Source organism: Pelodiscus sinensis, chromosome 11 (assembly GCF_049634645.1).
Source record: "Pelodiscus sinensis isolate JC-2024 chromosome 11, ASM4963464v1, whole genome shotgun sequence".
Lineage (NCBI taxonomy): Eukaryota > Metazoa > Chordata > Testudines > Trionychidae > Pelodiscus > Pelodiscus sinensis.
In genome coordinates, this window is record NC_134721.1 from 16,338,108 (window position 1) to 16,353,855 (window position 15,748).

Sequence of the window (15,748 nt, forward strand, 5' to 3'; positions counted from 1 at the left end):
GGGGGGGGGGGGGGGAAGGCGGTCTGTCTGGCTACAATGGCTAATTTGAAACTTCAGTTTCCCATTTGTTTTGTTAAACATGAACATAAATGCTCAGGTTTAAAAAAAAAAATCTAATTGGTATTTTTGAAGCCCTTAAATGGAAGGCACCATAGGCCTCTGTTGCACAGTACTGCCATCCTTCAAGGCAGGAATGTGAAGCCTAAGTCCTATATTCTCATCTCCACATTAGGATGTGGGTTATAGTTTCAATTCTGTGGCTGCCTCAATCCTTATCTGTGGAAATAGGAACAATTATCTGCCTCAGATATGTGGGGGATGGCCTTTGAGAAGGGGGTGGGCTGTGCCTGCCCTCCCTTCCCATGGTTTCAGATTGGCCTCACAGATATGCCTTAGTCTCTTAGTGCTTTGAAAGTACTTACATTTCCCTGCAGGTAACTTCCACTTCGAGACAAACCTACAGGCTTTGGGGCATAACCCAGCCTCTGAGAAGGCAAAACTAGGGATGTTAAATATCAGTTAATTGAATAGCTGCGTAATCCCATGAATTCTTATCAGTTAGTCGACTATTCTATAGTACCCAGGGGCGGGGCGGAGCCAGTGCACTCCGGCCTCACTTCTGAGGAGCCCTCTGCCACTCAGCACTGATGCTTCTGTATCAAAAGCAGCAGTTTGGGGTGCCAGGCAGAAGCTGGTCCATGAGGGGAGCCAGTTTAAAAACCAGATTCCCTTGTGGACTGGCTGCCTGTTGCCTGGTGCTTCTGCCTCTGATGGAGGCAGCAGCATGGGGTGGCAGCAGCCCTTGTTTAGGGGACATTTGAATTCCTGGACCCGATGTGACCTGGAACTAAGCTTCGCTGCCTGCCCACGTGGCTCCTAATACACTTTAAATGTAGAGCCACAGTGAGGGTAGGTCCTGGACCAAGCATGAGCCAGGACTGAGCTAGACTACCTACCTGGCTCCTAATAAATCTTAAATGCAAAGCTGCATTCGGGTAGGTCTCAGACCTGTTGCAAGCCAATAGTGAGCCGGGCTGCTGGCCAGCCTCCTAAAAAAATGTTCAGGGGGAAAGGAGGAATGCACGTAGTCTGTAGCGTGAACCTAGAAGCTTTTGCTTATCGGTTAATCAAATACGCTATTACAACCCTAGGCAAAGCTAAAACTTCTGGGCAGGCTGTTCATAAGGCTTTCTTGTAGGGCTTTCTGTACCTGCTAGTACTGGCCTTGTCTTCAGTTTCTCCATGAGGGCTTAAATTGCCTCTTCAAAATGTTTGGAGTTTGCATTAGGGGTTCTGTGCCCTCTTTAAATACGACATATTTTGTGCTGATTCTTACTCCACATCTGCCTGTAAAATAGATGAATTTGTGTAGACTGAGAAACTCCTAGGTGTTTTTTAAAGCCAGGTAAATATAATTCTATTGGACTGGAGTTCTAAGAAATGGGTGAGGTTATTGAGGGGTAGCATGGAATAATTGTACTTCTGATTGCGTGACCTCTGAACTAAACTACTTGACATTCTTCCAATAGAAAGGGTACTCGGAGAAAAAACTTGTGAATAGTTTTGAGTTTTGTGTACATCAAGGAAGCTGTAATTCTTGCAGGTGACTCTTTAGCAGCTAGAAATTCGGGTTGAAAAATGGAATCCATACAAGAACTGTTAAATTTTTTTCCGGGGAGACTGACGGGATCCATTGTACTGTATCTAGAAGAGTGGACAACATGATGTGCCCTCTAAGTTCTAATGGTCAATCAAGTTTGACTATTGCCTGCCATGAAAGTTTATGGAAATAATCAAATTTATTTTTACTCTGCTGTAAAGTAGCAGTACTGTATGCAGAGTGTGTAGCCAACGATGCAATGGCAAGTGACAAGCACCAGTCAAAAACCTATCTTCCCTTTGAGCCCAAGCTCCAGTTGCGCCTTGAAAACCTATCTTGTGAAGCCAAATGGCAAACTTTCAACATTACCAACATGAAGGACACCGACACTTGTCTAAAATTGCAGAATATGCTAGAGTTTCTGAAGACTGTGCCCAGAGTCTTTCACCTATGGGAAGTTTGTAAGTGCAAGACACTTGCTACTATCAAGGATGTCTTTATCGTCTTTGTTCCAATCTGACTGGATGGAAGTGTCTGAAGTTGAACATCTGCTGTTCCCAGGCAAAGAAAAGAAAGCAAACTTGCCTAACTTTATTTGAACAATCAACTAAGTCCTGAACTTTTAAATTCAAAGAGACTAAGACTGATCCGGAACACTACCAAAGAACTTGCCCAAAACTATTGGCAAGACCTTTGCCAAATCATTGAGACCCATTTTGAAAGAGGTGACCTTTGTGATACCTGTGATAGACCAAGTGTTCTTTGATAACAATTTGTAAAAATGGTGCAAACCTGAAAGCAAAAGGTAGTACTAAACAGTTAACAATTTGACCAATGGACTGATCATTACAAAGAATATCATTCTGAGATTACTGCCTTGGTTGCTATCCCCTGCTTCCAAAATGCAAGACCTGGACCAAATGCCAACTCATGAAGCTGTAGAGAAAGCTATCCAAGAGTTGCTTCATGGTGCCTGAGAGCAGCAGATAGCACTAGCAAGCTCCCAAAAGTGGAGGGTGGAGTGGAAGGAAGTTTGCAAGCAACATCCATACATCTGTGTCTCTCAGAAGAAAGCCACACACAAATCTGGCATGTAGAATCAAAGATAAATGGTACCTTTTTGCTCCAAAATTTGTTATCCAACTCACTAATGGGAATTTACTATTAGATGCTGCTGCATTCATCACTAAGGCCTCTCATAAATTGCAGGTCATGATTAATAAGTTTGGCAAAGCAATCTCTATCAAGAAAATGGTGGTAATGTCACATGTGACCAATTAGTGACATGTCGTATCACCCCTAAAAGCTGTCCATAATCAGGGCTGGCCTTACCATGAGGTGAACTGAGGTGGCTGCCTCAGGTGCCAGACTGGAGGGGGGCCCACTAGGACCCAGATTGTAGAAAATTGTCTGCTGCTGGGGCAGCGAGGGCGATGGGGGGCCTCAGGTGGCAAAATGTTGTGGGCCGGCTGTCCATAATGAAACTCTGGATGATGTGGATCACTTCTGCTATCTTGGCTCAACTTTTAACCAGTTGAATTAGTCTTAAGCCCAGAGAACTTGATGTAGCAGAGACTTTGTTGATCCTCAGGCTTGGTAAAGTTACTTGGTATCTAGAAAAGAGCTGCTTGCCCTCAACACAAAGGTATTGATTTATCAAGCTTGTGTCCTCAGTACTCTACTTAGCAGCTATGAAAGCTGGGTCACATACCCACAAGCAAGAACAGAGATTTAACAGCTTCCACCTTTGTCCCAGAAACCCTTGGGGTTGCTTGGGACCAATGGATTGTCAACAAGATTCTTGAGAGCACAGGCCTATAGTTTATGCTGAATGCTTGCAGGCTTTTCTGGCTGGGACACATGGAACGCATGCCTCGAGGTCACCTGTTAAAGGCTGCTCTAATGCCCAACGTAAGGGCTACACATGACCCAGGGAGGCCACAGCTCTTATACAGTGACAATGTCAAGCAAGTTCCTGGGAAATTCAGTATTCCTACTGACAAACTGACTCTCTGGTTGTGAGCATTACTCAATCTGGAGAAGCTGAGTCAAGGCTGGTGCAGTCGTCCCAGAGAGCATAGGCTGAAGTCTTAAGCCAGAAAGAGTATGCTTCAACCTGCATCTGGCAAGTAGACCAGTGTACCCACTGTGGAAAGGTCTGCCACTTGCACATGACCTTTTCTGCCACACTAGTATCAAACATCATTGACTGATGGGCTTTGTGTTTCCTGTTGGATGGCCATAGAAACTCATTGCTACTTTTCTATCTTAAGATAGTCCTTACTTTCACTACAGACTTGGCAAAATGGAAATTCAACATTTGCTTTACGTGCTTAGTATTTAACACGCAAACTCAAACAGCCATTTCTCCCTGTTAGAAGTACTTAATCTCTGCAGTTCCTTGAAGAGTGCGGTTATAATGCAAAATATCTTAAGGGTTGCTTTATAGGAAGAAACTGTTGCCATGGATGTTGTGCATTGTAGTCACAAGTGTTTAAAAGCATGAGTGTTTCAGTGGTTTAAACCAAAGCTTTCTTTTTAGCAGGATACTAATCTTACTCTTCCTTGCATGGTAGAATTGCTTTAAGCAGACTGAAGAAGGATCTTTAAATACTATCCCAAACGTTAATCAAGAATAGCTATGGGTGATTGTGAAACTTATGAAAAAGCTAGGTAATGAAGTCAGTTAAGGATGTTTTTGCACTATGCAGCTTTTAGCAGCAAGGCTGTATTGGCAAAATCCTGTTGCTAAAAGTTTGGTGTGAGTGCTTTTTTGTCAACCCTTCTTCTGAGAATTATTTCACCCCCAAGTAAGCAGGTTTCATTGTGTCGGAAGAGCACTCCTGACAAAGCAGCATTCTTGCGTGCACTTGCAAAATCTTGTTGATAGGGGAGGAGATGCATGAGCAACAAAAGTTTTAAGCAAGTGTGGAGACAACCTCAAATTTCATGTGAAGCAACATTACATAGCCCACAAGGCAAATTATAAAATGCTGAAACTCAAGTTAGAAATGAATCAACTACACTGATACTTGGGACTTGTTTAGGCAAGTCACAACCATTAAAACCAAAGCTAGCATTTTAGAGACTTACAAGTGACATGCAATATAAGATTTTGTTGCAAAAGAAGGCTTCAAAATATGAAGTCTTTTGGCTGCTTTAAAATGAAACTCTACTTTGTGTGACCCAAGGGGTAATTTATGCGCCAGTCTATATGAACACAAGCCCCCAAAATACAGTGCCCTGCACCTGTTGCCTTGGATGACTTCAGAACTTGATCATGTGACTAACTGGGCTAAGTGCTACAGAAGTGATCAAGAGAAAGGAAGGAACCGTGCTTTGTAGCAGCAGTGTGGTCTTGTGACCCTCCGAAGTCAGACTGACATGGCAGCTCTTAAATTTGCTGCACCAAATGTGCTCTCAAAGAATTTTTTTTCAAATCTGTTGGGGCTATTTTTGCTTGCCTTGCCTGAAACATCCCATCACATTCTGAATGTACTCCGCAAAGGAGGCCCTCATCATGTTTCATAGGTTTTTGGGGTTTTTTTTAGATGACCGGCTTCTTGCTGTCTGAGCCATTAAAGTACAGCTTTCATCTAAAGACTTAAGACTGATTCCTTTCTGTGTGGGCAGTGATGATACTAGAGAGACTCTCTCAATCGGAGGTCCCCAAACTGGGGCATGGAGGAAAGTTTGTGTGGGGGACAGGGACCAGGCCACCCACCACAGAAGGGTGGGAAAGGAGCACCATCTAGCTGTACTTTGCCCCCAGTTCTGCTGCAGCCTGGCTCCTGATCCCAGTTCTGCTCCAGGCCCCAAAGTGCAGTCCAGTCATGGATCCCATGCCCAACCTCGGCTACCCTTCTCCCTGTCCATGCCCTCTTTCCTCCCAAGAAAGTCTGGCCCTGCTGCCAACAGAGTGGGGGGGGGGGGGGGGGTAAGAGGGAGTTACGGATCAGTGACCATGAAAAGTTTAGGGACCTGTGCTATAGGTAGTATGAAGTGGGGTAAAGGGATCTTTGGGGAGAAGTGAAACCAAGTGCACAGTGCAGGGGGAAAAGGGGTAAGAAGGGGGGGGGGGGAAGTAACCAGAAAACTATGCCCAGGAAGAAAGCCATCCACAATCCTGTATTGGAAAGGATGGTAAATAGTTATGAAATGGGACTTCATGGACCTACTCATACAGTACCTCAAAACTATGACAAGTCTCCATTTTTTTTTTTTTAAGCAACTGACAGGACAAACAGTTTTGTTGAGACTGAAAACATGAAGCATTAATAGCTTGAAAAATTGGTGACTTAAACAGCCACTGACAGCATCATAAAGACAATTTTTAGGTTGACTCTTAATTGCCAGATGCAGCAGCCTTCAAATGATAAAGTAAATATAGCTTGAGAATTACTCTGAAGAGCCAGTTGGCTTCTCTGACCATAGCTTAACTCCCAGAAAATCTTAGATATAAATGGAATCTGTAAACTTATCTCAGTTGAGTCCATTAGTAAAATTCAACATACAACACACTTCTGTAATGGCAAGTCTTCCTGCATGATCAGTTCAAATGAGCAAAGGAGAGTTTGCAATAGTCTCTTAAAAATCAACTTAAGTTAACGAAAGTGTCTTCGTTGGAGTTGCTGAACTTGTATGTGAAACTGTATTTGAGACTGAGTACCTCTTATTCATTGGTTCAGTATATAGTAGCCCAATATCTGTGACTCTGTAACGCTGAAACGCTGGCCGTTGCCTCCCACCGTGGCTCTCGGCTGACTTCTGCGCCACTCCGCCAGGCCGCCGCGGGGGAGCAAGCGGCGCAAGCAGCCATTTGGCGCCGCAGTCCCAAACGGGGAGCTTGTGCCGCTTGTTCCCCTGCAGTGGCCTGGCTAAGTGGCGCAGAAGTCAGCTGAGTGCCATGGCGGGAGGCAGAGGAGGGGCAGAGCGGTGACAGCGGCTCCAGGCCCCGCCCCCAGCCGTGATCCTCACTGCCCCGGCCCCCTTCGCCTCCCTCAGTGGTGCTTGGCTGACTTCTGCGCCCCTCAGCCAGGCTGTTGCGTGGTAGCAAGTGGCACAAGCTGTCGCCTGACTGAGAGGCAGGAGGGGGAGGAGAGCTGAGAGAGAGGGGAGGCAGGAGGGGGGGGGGGCGGGGAGAGAGATGGAGCGAGAGACTGGAGGCTCAAGAGAGAAGACTGACATGGAAGAGAGACCTGAAAATCCTGTCTTATGAAGGGCTAGTTGGCTCAATAATGAGTGTGCAGGTGTAAAGGAGCATTATTCTATAATAAAATGGCATAAGGCCTGGCATTGAAGTTGATCATTATTTTTGGAAGTTGCCTCACTAACCATCTTTTAAAAAATTAGGATGCAGTTTTTATAACTCTAAGAGTACAGAACAGTTTAGCTACTTAATGAATCAGGTTATGGAAAGATGCTATTGGGAAAGATTGCATAGCTCACAGTAATAAGAACTTTCACATCTGAGACATGTCCCAAGAGTCACCTGATTTTTGTCTGATTATAGTGGATACTGACCCATTTCACAAACCTATCGCTAGTACTTGAGTAGAGACCTGTCTGGAAGAAAACACACAGAGAAACTCCTAGTTGAAGTTGAGGCAAAATAGCTTGGAAGAAATCTGCACTGCTTCCAACTGTGTGGTGGTGGGGTTTTTCCCCAAATTTTTGGTACCATGTAAAAGAGCTGTTTTGGCCAACATGGGCAACACTATAGATACAAGTAGAAATTATATCAATTTTTTAATGTGTTATCAAACTTCATGATACTATATATTTTTGTTAGTCTCTAAGGTGCTACAGCACCACTTGGTTTTTCTGTAGGACAATGGTCATTAGCTAATGTGTAATAGCATGAAGATTCTCAAACCTTGGGCCACACTGAAATCCTCACTTGCTGTCTTGCGTATTTGACACACCCCGTTCTCAATACTGAGTACTATAGAAATTATGCAATTTGTTTCCCAGGAGGCTCATAAAGCTGTGCAGGTTCTTCCAGTTGCCATCTTATCACTGTGGGGAGTTGAAGCGTGTGTGTGAGATGAAAGCCAGTCCCACTGGAGTTGATATCCTCTGTATATATTGCCCAATTGAGTGTGTTATGCAGTTCAGGCAAAATACCTATTCCAAAGTGGTGCACACCACAGTAAATAGTAAGTTCCATCAGAAGACATGCTTGCATGGTTTTTCTTTCAGAGCACTGTAAGTAAGATATTTGGTACTTCATATGGCTCAATGTAAGCAAAGCATTTTTTCTCTGGTTTAGCTTCACATGCTTCCTCCCTAAACATTCATTCTTAAACTTTGAATGAAACATTTCAAAGAAGCCGGAGGGAATGAGTGTGAAATCCATACTTGGAAATGAAAATTAATAGGCCTCAATTCAAAAATTAATGGTATCAGTTGTTTTCTGGCATTTCAGCTATAAAGTTTGTCCTCATCTGAGGACAAGAGTAAGTTTTTGGTAGCCTTATACTGTAAACAGTGTCAATAGTCACTGAGTATACATGATTGTATGCTTTAAACATTCTTTCCTTTATTGTGATAAGATCTAATACGAACTCTCTTCTATTCAGTCAGGTCAATTCAGTGAGGATATGATTCCTACAGTGGGATTCAACATGAGAAAAGTTACTAAGGGTAATGTGACAATAAAGGTATGTCAAGAACATTCTGCTCTTTGTGGGGGCAAAAGTGCTGAATAGCTTTTAAAGGGATGCGCTCAGATTAAGTCACTGTCTGAAGTGAGCTCAGATTGACTTGAGAGAACTAAATTGTTTCATCAGTCCAGCTTAGTTTTTGTTTTACCATCAGTCAGGCCAAACCTGAATAAGTCTGTTTTGCTTGGTGGTTCTTAGTCACTAGTGTAATGCTGCTTGTCTGTTGCAAACATCATAAGGCAATTTCTAATTGAGTTTTCTTCCTCAAGCATTTAAAAATGCATGCATAATCAAACTGGAACCATTGGTTAAACTTCAGGTTTAAAACCCCCCTGAAATGTTCAGCTGATATATCATGTGACTATATTCAGTTGTTTTCCACTGGGTCAGTAGGAATAACTTATTACATATTCTTGTGTAACAAATTTAGAACATAAGAATGGCCACATGGGTCAGACCAAAGGTCCCTTCAGCACAGTGTCCTGTTGTTGGATTTTAAATGCTGGCTTATTTCCATGCAGTATTCAACTCTGTATTTAAAATGAGAAATGTGGCAGAATATACAGATGAAACAATGGACCCACTAAATTCTCAGGAAAACAGTTTGACATGAGGATGTAAAACCCTGTTAAACTTAAATTGGTTAACAAGTTAAACATTAACTAGTTAACTGATGGGATGGCATACTCCTTCGACCCGCCTCCCCAAAGTGCTGTGGACAAGGCTGTTCCAGCTCGGCAGGAGTAGCCCCTTGCCCATGGTGGGAAGAAGCTGCTCCAGCCTCTACTGGTTAAGCCTTCTATGTTAAGGGTGAGGCTTACTGGTTAACCATTAATATCCCTAGTTTGAAACAGGATCTAAATGCCCTTGTTTAAGAATAAAATTCTTATTTCATTCTGAAGACAAGAATTTCGTATTCGGAGTGAAAAAGCTCACTAGTTCCTCAAATGAGCAAAGGAAGTGAGAAGACGCCCTTCAATAAATGTGTATTTAACACTTGAGAACCCAACATGCCACTGTTCCCAAGCTAGCAGAAAAGGGCAACTTCTCCATTTACATTCAGAATACTCCATGTTCCTGACTGGTTTAGATCACCCTTATCCACATCCGAAGTTACAAGATGACTGCCTCAATATGATGCTGTTATGCTTATGTTTTCTTGCATCTAAAATACTTTTGCACATGTAGTTGTATCTGGCTCACTTTCTAAAGTTTTAGCCCCACTTCTGAGGGACGCTTCTGTTTCTGCTTGGATGCCATATACAATTGACAGAATTTTCCTTTGTCCTAGTTCTTCAATTTACAGATAACCACTGTCATGGCTCCTTCCCCACTCTGGCATGATAAATGCAGAAGTGGGGGCCAGTAAGTGTACCCCAAAGCCTTATCTACCAGGCTTTGGTATAAAACTTGCCCCAAAATCTTAAAAACCTAGATTTTGGGAATAACTTCCGCTGCCACCACCCAAATGCTGATAAAGAAATCAGTGGGAAGATCATTTGGGAAATCTTACCCCTAAGATAAAAATCAAGGCACACAGTTAACCACTGCCATGTTAATAAAAAGAAAAGAAAGAACTTTTATTATTACAACAATATTCCTGTTGCAAACATAATGACTAGATAGGGAGGTAACAAAATATACTCATGGAGGAACTCCATGGGCCTAGAACTTAGTTACAAAGAAAAGCCAAAACATCTTTTAAGCAGTGCCAGATCTCAGATCCCATACCCAATCCTTAAAATAATAAAACCTAACGAAACTACCTAACCTTTACCCTACTTACAGAAAATGAAGAATGGTGTCTTGGAGAGAGAGAGAGACATGCTTGTCCCTCTCTGTAGCTGAAGAGAACTCTCTGACACAGAAGGGAGAAAGGAGAAACAAAACCCCAAATCCTTTGTCCCAGTTTGAAAAGTCCCACCTACATTCCTATTGGTCACTCCACCTGGCTAGGTGTAGTTAACCCCTTAATCCCCAGGCTGCTGGCTAACCCTCATAATCATGACATCCACGTCAAAATACTTTTTCTGAAAGGGTATGGTTACATCCAAAGCTGTGCACTGAAGAGACCATATGGGCCACATAACACTTGAATAGAGAGATGCCTCAGTACATATCTGTAATGTCAAATTAGACTTTTCAAACTTAATAAACAAATATGTCTGCAACCTTTCCTGCTTCCCTTAACCATACCACTGCAATGGTACCTATAGAGTGGAGCTATAACTGTTAAAAGATCAAGTCATTTCCATTTTAATTTTGGAAAAATCTTGCTTTTTACATAACTAACATTGTAAAGTTTGCTGTCCATCTCTGGCACTGTAAAGGAAACATCCTGGTTTCTAGTGTTGTGTATACTCTGCTGATGGAGCAGAAACAGACTAGCTTGGATTAATGTGACTTTCAGAGGGTTGAAGCTTCTGACAGCCTCTTGATATAATGTCCTGATCAAATTATTTCAACCTCCAGGAACAAGTGTGTAGCATAGAGCTGAAATGTTTTTGGCCATAAGTGTGTGGCTTACATGTACATACAACTTACTGCAGACATAAGTATGCACAAGAGTATTCTAACTCGTGTGTGTGTTGGGTTTTTTATTATTTTTTATTCAACACTGTCAACTGACCAATTGCACTTAATACATTCCAACTTACAACCCTGGCCTAGTCTTCCTTTCTCATTATTGATGCTCTGACTCCTCCCTGTGCCCTGATTGAGAAATCTGCAAATTTCAAAGCAGGCTGGTTTAGTTGCAGCTGACTCATCAAGTTGCCCATAACTTTCTACCCCAGGTCATACTGGCTGCTTATACTAGAAGTGGACTTAACAGTTTTCCCAGCATAGATACATTATCATGATGCCTTTAAAAACTCAGGAAATGCAACTTAGTCTTAAATCAGAAGCCCAATTTTGTCCCCAAATTTCTGTAATCATCATAGTACAGATTCATGGATGGAAATGGCCCCTGCTTGAAGGCACACATGATATAAAGCACAACTCAGATGTGAAATGCAGATGTCATGGGGCTTTTCAGCTTTTTGTATTACTCTTAAACTTCTAAAATTGTTACATTTACAGGCACTAGCACACAAATACAGGCAGTCCCCGAGTTACGCGGATCCGACTTATGTCGGATCCGCAGTTACGAACGGGGCCCGTCTCCCTGGTCTCCAGCAGACCAGGGAGAGGAAGCAAAGCGGCGGAGCACGCGGGCAGCAGACAGCCCAGACGCGTCTGGGCTGTCTGCTGCCCGTGTGTTCCGCCGCTTTGCTCCCCGTCCCCCTGGTCTGCAGACCAGGGGGACGGGGAGCAAAGCAGACCATAGCCGCGGAGCCCGAGGGCAGCAGGACAGCCACGGCGCGTCTGGGCTGTCCCGCTGCCCCCGTGCTCCGCGGCTTTGCTCCGGACGCCTGTGGTACAGCAGCTGGGGCGCAGCCGGTTGGTCCCGTAGCGCCGCTCTGGGCACTACTGGACCAACCCGGCAGCACCCCAGCTGCTCTGCCCCAGGCATCCTGATTCAGCCACTGCTGGTCAGTTTCAGCAGGGGCTGAATCAGGACGCCTCGGGCAGAGCAGCTTGGGTGCTGCTGGGTTGGTCCAGTAGCGCCGAGGAGCGGCGGCGCTACTGGACCAACCCAGCAGCACCCCAGCTGCTCTGCCCCAGGCGTCCCCAAGTCAGCCGCTGCTGAAACTGACCAGTGGCTGACTACAGGAAGCCCCTACCCCAGGCTTCCTGTAGTCAGCCGCTGATCAGTTTCAGCAGTGGCTGAATCTGGATGCCAGTTCCGACTTACATACAGATTCAACTTAAGAACAAATCTACAGTCCCTATCTTGTACGTACCCCGGGGACTGCCTGTATCAGAACCACAACTATGGAAACACTATGAAATATTCCACAGAAAACTAGGGATTTAAAATGTTAAACTATGTTTAACTGGCCTGCCGGGAAGGGGGTTGCTCCAGTTAGGGTAAATGCTGGTTACCCGTTAGGGATTTAAAGTAGTATTACCTCCACTTAGTCTGTGTGGCTCAAGGGTCTAGTACATAGTTAACTTTTAACTGAGAAATATCTTGTGAAATTCTTGTAAATTGGTCTGTAGACTTGCAAAGTTTAATCACGTGAGTTGGTGTATGACTTTCTCTTACATATTCTGGTGTAAAAGCGTTTAACCTTGGGAGGCACAACTTGAAAGTAACCTTTCCTCTTGATATGCTCAAGTTCCTTTCGTCAGTCCTCCATGAGATACATGCAACTGACTTCAGCATGTATGCTGAGTGCACAGTTGCATACTCTCTTGCATGGTTATGAAATATGAAGACAGTGTCTTTTCTTGTTTTGTATTGCCTAGCACATAGCAAACGTTTTCTAACTTTGAAAGCTCAACGCTTAAAGATTCACAGATGTAACATTTATATTTTTACTTGGTATTTTAGAGTAAGTGACACTGGTGACTAGGTGTAGGACTTTGTGCCATTATAATGGACATAGCCTTCCTATAAACGCTGCTGAGAAGACATAAGGATCAAATACTTTAAGCACTTCCCCTATTCAATAGTTCTCTTATACTGTGCTTTTAATGTGTTAAAATTTTGACTTGACTCAGTGCTTGGCTAAACTTTTTTCCTTTTAAAAAAAGATCTGGGATATAGGAGGGCAGCCGCGATTCCGAAGCATGTGGGAGCGATATTGCAGAGGTGTTAATGCTATTGTGTAAGTATAATGCATGTCAGGCTGCTTTTAACTGCTATTGAGTTTTCTTCTTTGCAGTTAAGAAATGAGCCTTAGGTTTACACTTGAATTTGCAAACTGTTTGGTTAAATCTACGTCTTTTGTCGCCATTCCAACTTGGCTTTGAATGGTATTGGAAAACTTGAGCCAGATAGCTTGTTCATGTAATTTTGCACCTAATATATTAACCTCTTGACATCAGAAGTTCTTTGCATGTTCTCTGTAACAGTCTATAGTCGGACTGCCCCGAATCTGGTATATTTGACACCGGAGAGGTTATTCAACTCTATCTGGCTAACGAGTATTTGGGGTTATTGCCCCTTTGCAGGAAGTGTGAATTTATTCAAACAGATTGTCCTGTTTGAATAAGTTCCAACGAACTTAATGACATAAGTAGGTTTATAACTGAATTTCCTACATCTTTTTAAAGATATATGGTAGATGCGGCAGATCGTGAAAAGATAGAAGCTTCTCGAAATGAGCTGCATAACCTTCTAGACAAACCACAGTTACAAGGCATCCCTGTAAGTAGTATAATCTGGTTCTGACATTGCATGTTTGGTATCTGAGAAATGGTAACTGCAGTAATATCTTATATTGGACCAACTTCTATGGTGGATGCTACAAGCTGCAAGTTTGATCCCTATCTGCTAGTTGGGATTTAGGCACTGTGTAAAACCATCGGACCGGCTATGATGCTCAACTCTTGGAAAGGTACTGATCGTTATGTGGTGTGCCTCATCCAGTTCATTAAACGCCTCAATCACTATCTGTAGGTGAACCCCAGTGAATCCTGTGTTCTCAAATGAACTCTCAGAAAAATTATGTAAGCGGAAAAACACTATCACAAACTTATCACTTGATACCTGGTCTTGAAGTACTTGTCCTCAAAAGCTGCACAACATACTCAAAAGGTGAGCTAGGGGATATAACTTTAAGTTGCTAGAAACCAAAAAAAATGCACTGAACAGGGACACTAGTTTTATGGCTCATGGTGACAATTGGTGTAACACCACACTGCCTGCTGTCCCTAAATTGTCCATCTCAAGTGACTTTCTCCAACTTGTTAACCATTCTGCTTAACAATCTGTCCTAAATTGTATATTCCCTCAGACACTCTACTTCCTCCTCTAGATCTGGGGAAGAATTGTATGGTTTGTACTATCACTAACAGAAATTGGTCCAATAAAAGCTATTGCATCACGTACCTTGTGCGTGTCTCATCTTGGAACCAACTTACAACATTACATTTTAAGTAGCACATGAATTTGTGTGCAACTTAAGTAAAGTCAAACCAAATGTATAGAATAATACTTAGGTTAAGGTTGGTTCTTCAGGGTCAAGTTATCTGCTTAAACAGTTCTATGTAAACTAATACCCTACAATGCTTATTCTAGCACATCACTTGGCATTTTTATAATGCACCTATCCCATGGTTTAGGCACATCTTTCTCAATGCTGTATGAATTGTCTTGTTTAGTACCTACAAGTAAATCATTTAAGGCACAGGACAGGTTTACTGTGTACAGCACCTAAAACAATGGGGACATATGTGGTTCAGACCTCTAGATGTTTACTGTCATTGTGTGTTAGCTATAAATTACCAACATGGTGCAAAGCATAATCCACATTTATATTGAGAAACCCAAGCAGAGGTCTGGGAAACTTGGTACAAAGGTAAACCCAGTAGCCCTATAGGTAAGCCATAAGAAGAATCCACTCCAATTCAAAAATGAAGGGTAAGGGGTGTAGGATAGCAGACCTCCAAGAACAAGGAGCCCTAAAGCACAGGAAACTGAAATAGGACCTGCTGATTAGAGATGTTAGTGGGTAATAGAATACAGCTTCTCTCCGAGTTACAGACCAAACACTTGGCCGTAACTCGGACCCCATTGAGTTATGAACAGCGTGGTTGCATGTAAGCGCGGGTCACGTTCGTAACTCAGGGATCACCTTTATGACTGCTCCTTGGGAGCTTCGGTTGTAAGTGTGAATGGTTGTAACTCGACCGTTCGCAACTCGGGGAGCGGCTGTAGTTGACTCACGAAGCATGAATTCTTAGCTGTTACTTGACTACTTTATAGTCCCCAGAGGTGGGGCCAGCAGCCAGTGGGCTCTGGCCCCTCTCCTGCAGAACCCCGTGCGTGCCTCCTTCTGTATCAGAGGCAGCAGAGCAGGGTGCCAGGCAGGAGCCTGTCCACGAGGGGAGCCAGTTTAAAAACCAGTTCCCCTTGCAGACTGGCTGCCTGACACACTGCTGCCTCCAATACAAAGGCAGCAGTGTGGGGTGGCGGCAGCAGCCTCTGTCTGTGGTGAGCCTTCAGCCTTCGCTGGGTCTCACGCCCCTCTCCCCCACTCCCCCATTTCGGCGCGCACACTGCTGCCTCTGATAGAGGCAGCCATGTTGGGGGAGGTGGAGGCAGGTGGCACTGCGGCAGAGGCAGCAAGGGGGAATACAAGTAGTTGATGACACTAATCATAAGCCTAGGCTTATCAGTTAATTGTCTAGTCCACTACTCATTCATATTCCTACTACTGATTGTCTGAAAGACTTGAGTGGACCTCTGGAAGGGGCTCTCCTAATCTTGCCTTGAGGATTCTGTTTTGATCTTGGCATTCTAATAGCTGAGACACTGATTAAAATAGAGGGGAGGTGCAAATGCTCAAATCCAACTTACTAAATGATCTCTCTAATACTTTGAAAGTGACACAGACCAAAAAATAAAATATACATCCCTACTTGATCACTG

The 15,748-nt window shown here is 43.5% G+C and overlaps 1 protein-coding gene across 1 annotated transcript in view; it reads left to right on the forward strand.

Annotated features, from left to right (window-relative positions):
- Positions 1 to 15,748, forward strand: part of ARL8B (ARF like GTPase 8B) — a 38,342-nt gene that overhangs the window by 17,376 nt on the left and 5,218 nt on the right. Inside the window, exons 2-4 of the mRNA XM_075938703.1 lie at positions 8,182 to 8,262; positions 12,907 to 12,980; positions 13,429 to 13,522. Of these exons, the coding sequence (XP_075794818.1) occupies positions 8,182 to 8,262; positions 12,907 to 12,980; positions 13,429 to 13,522 (249 nt within the window). The remainder of the gene's footprint in view (positions 1 to 8,181; positions 8,263 to 12,906; positions 12,981 to 13,428; positions 13,523 to 15,748) is intronic.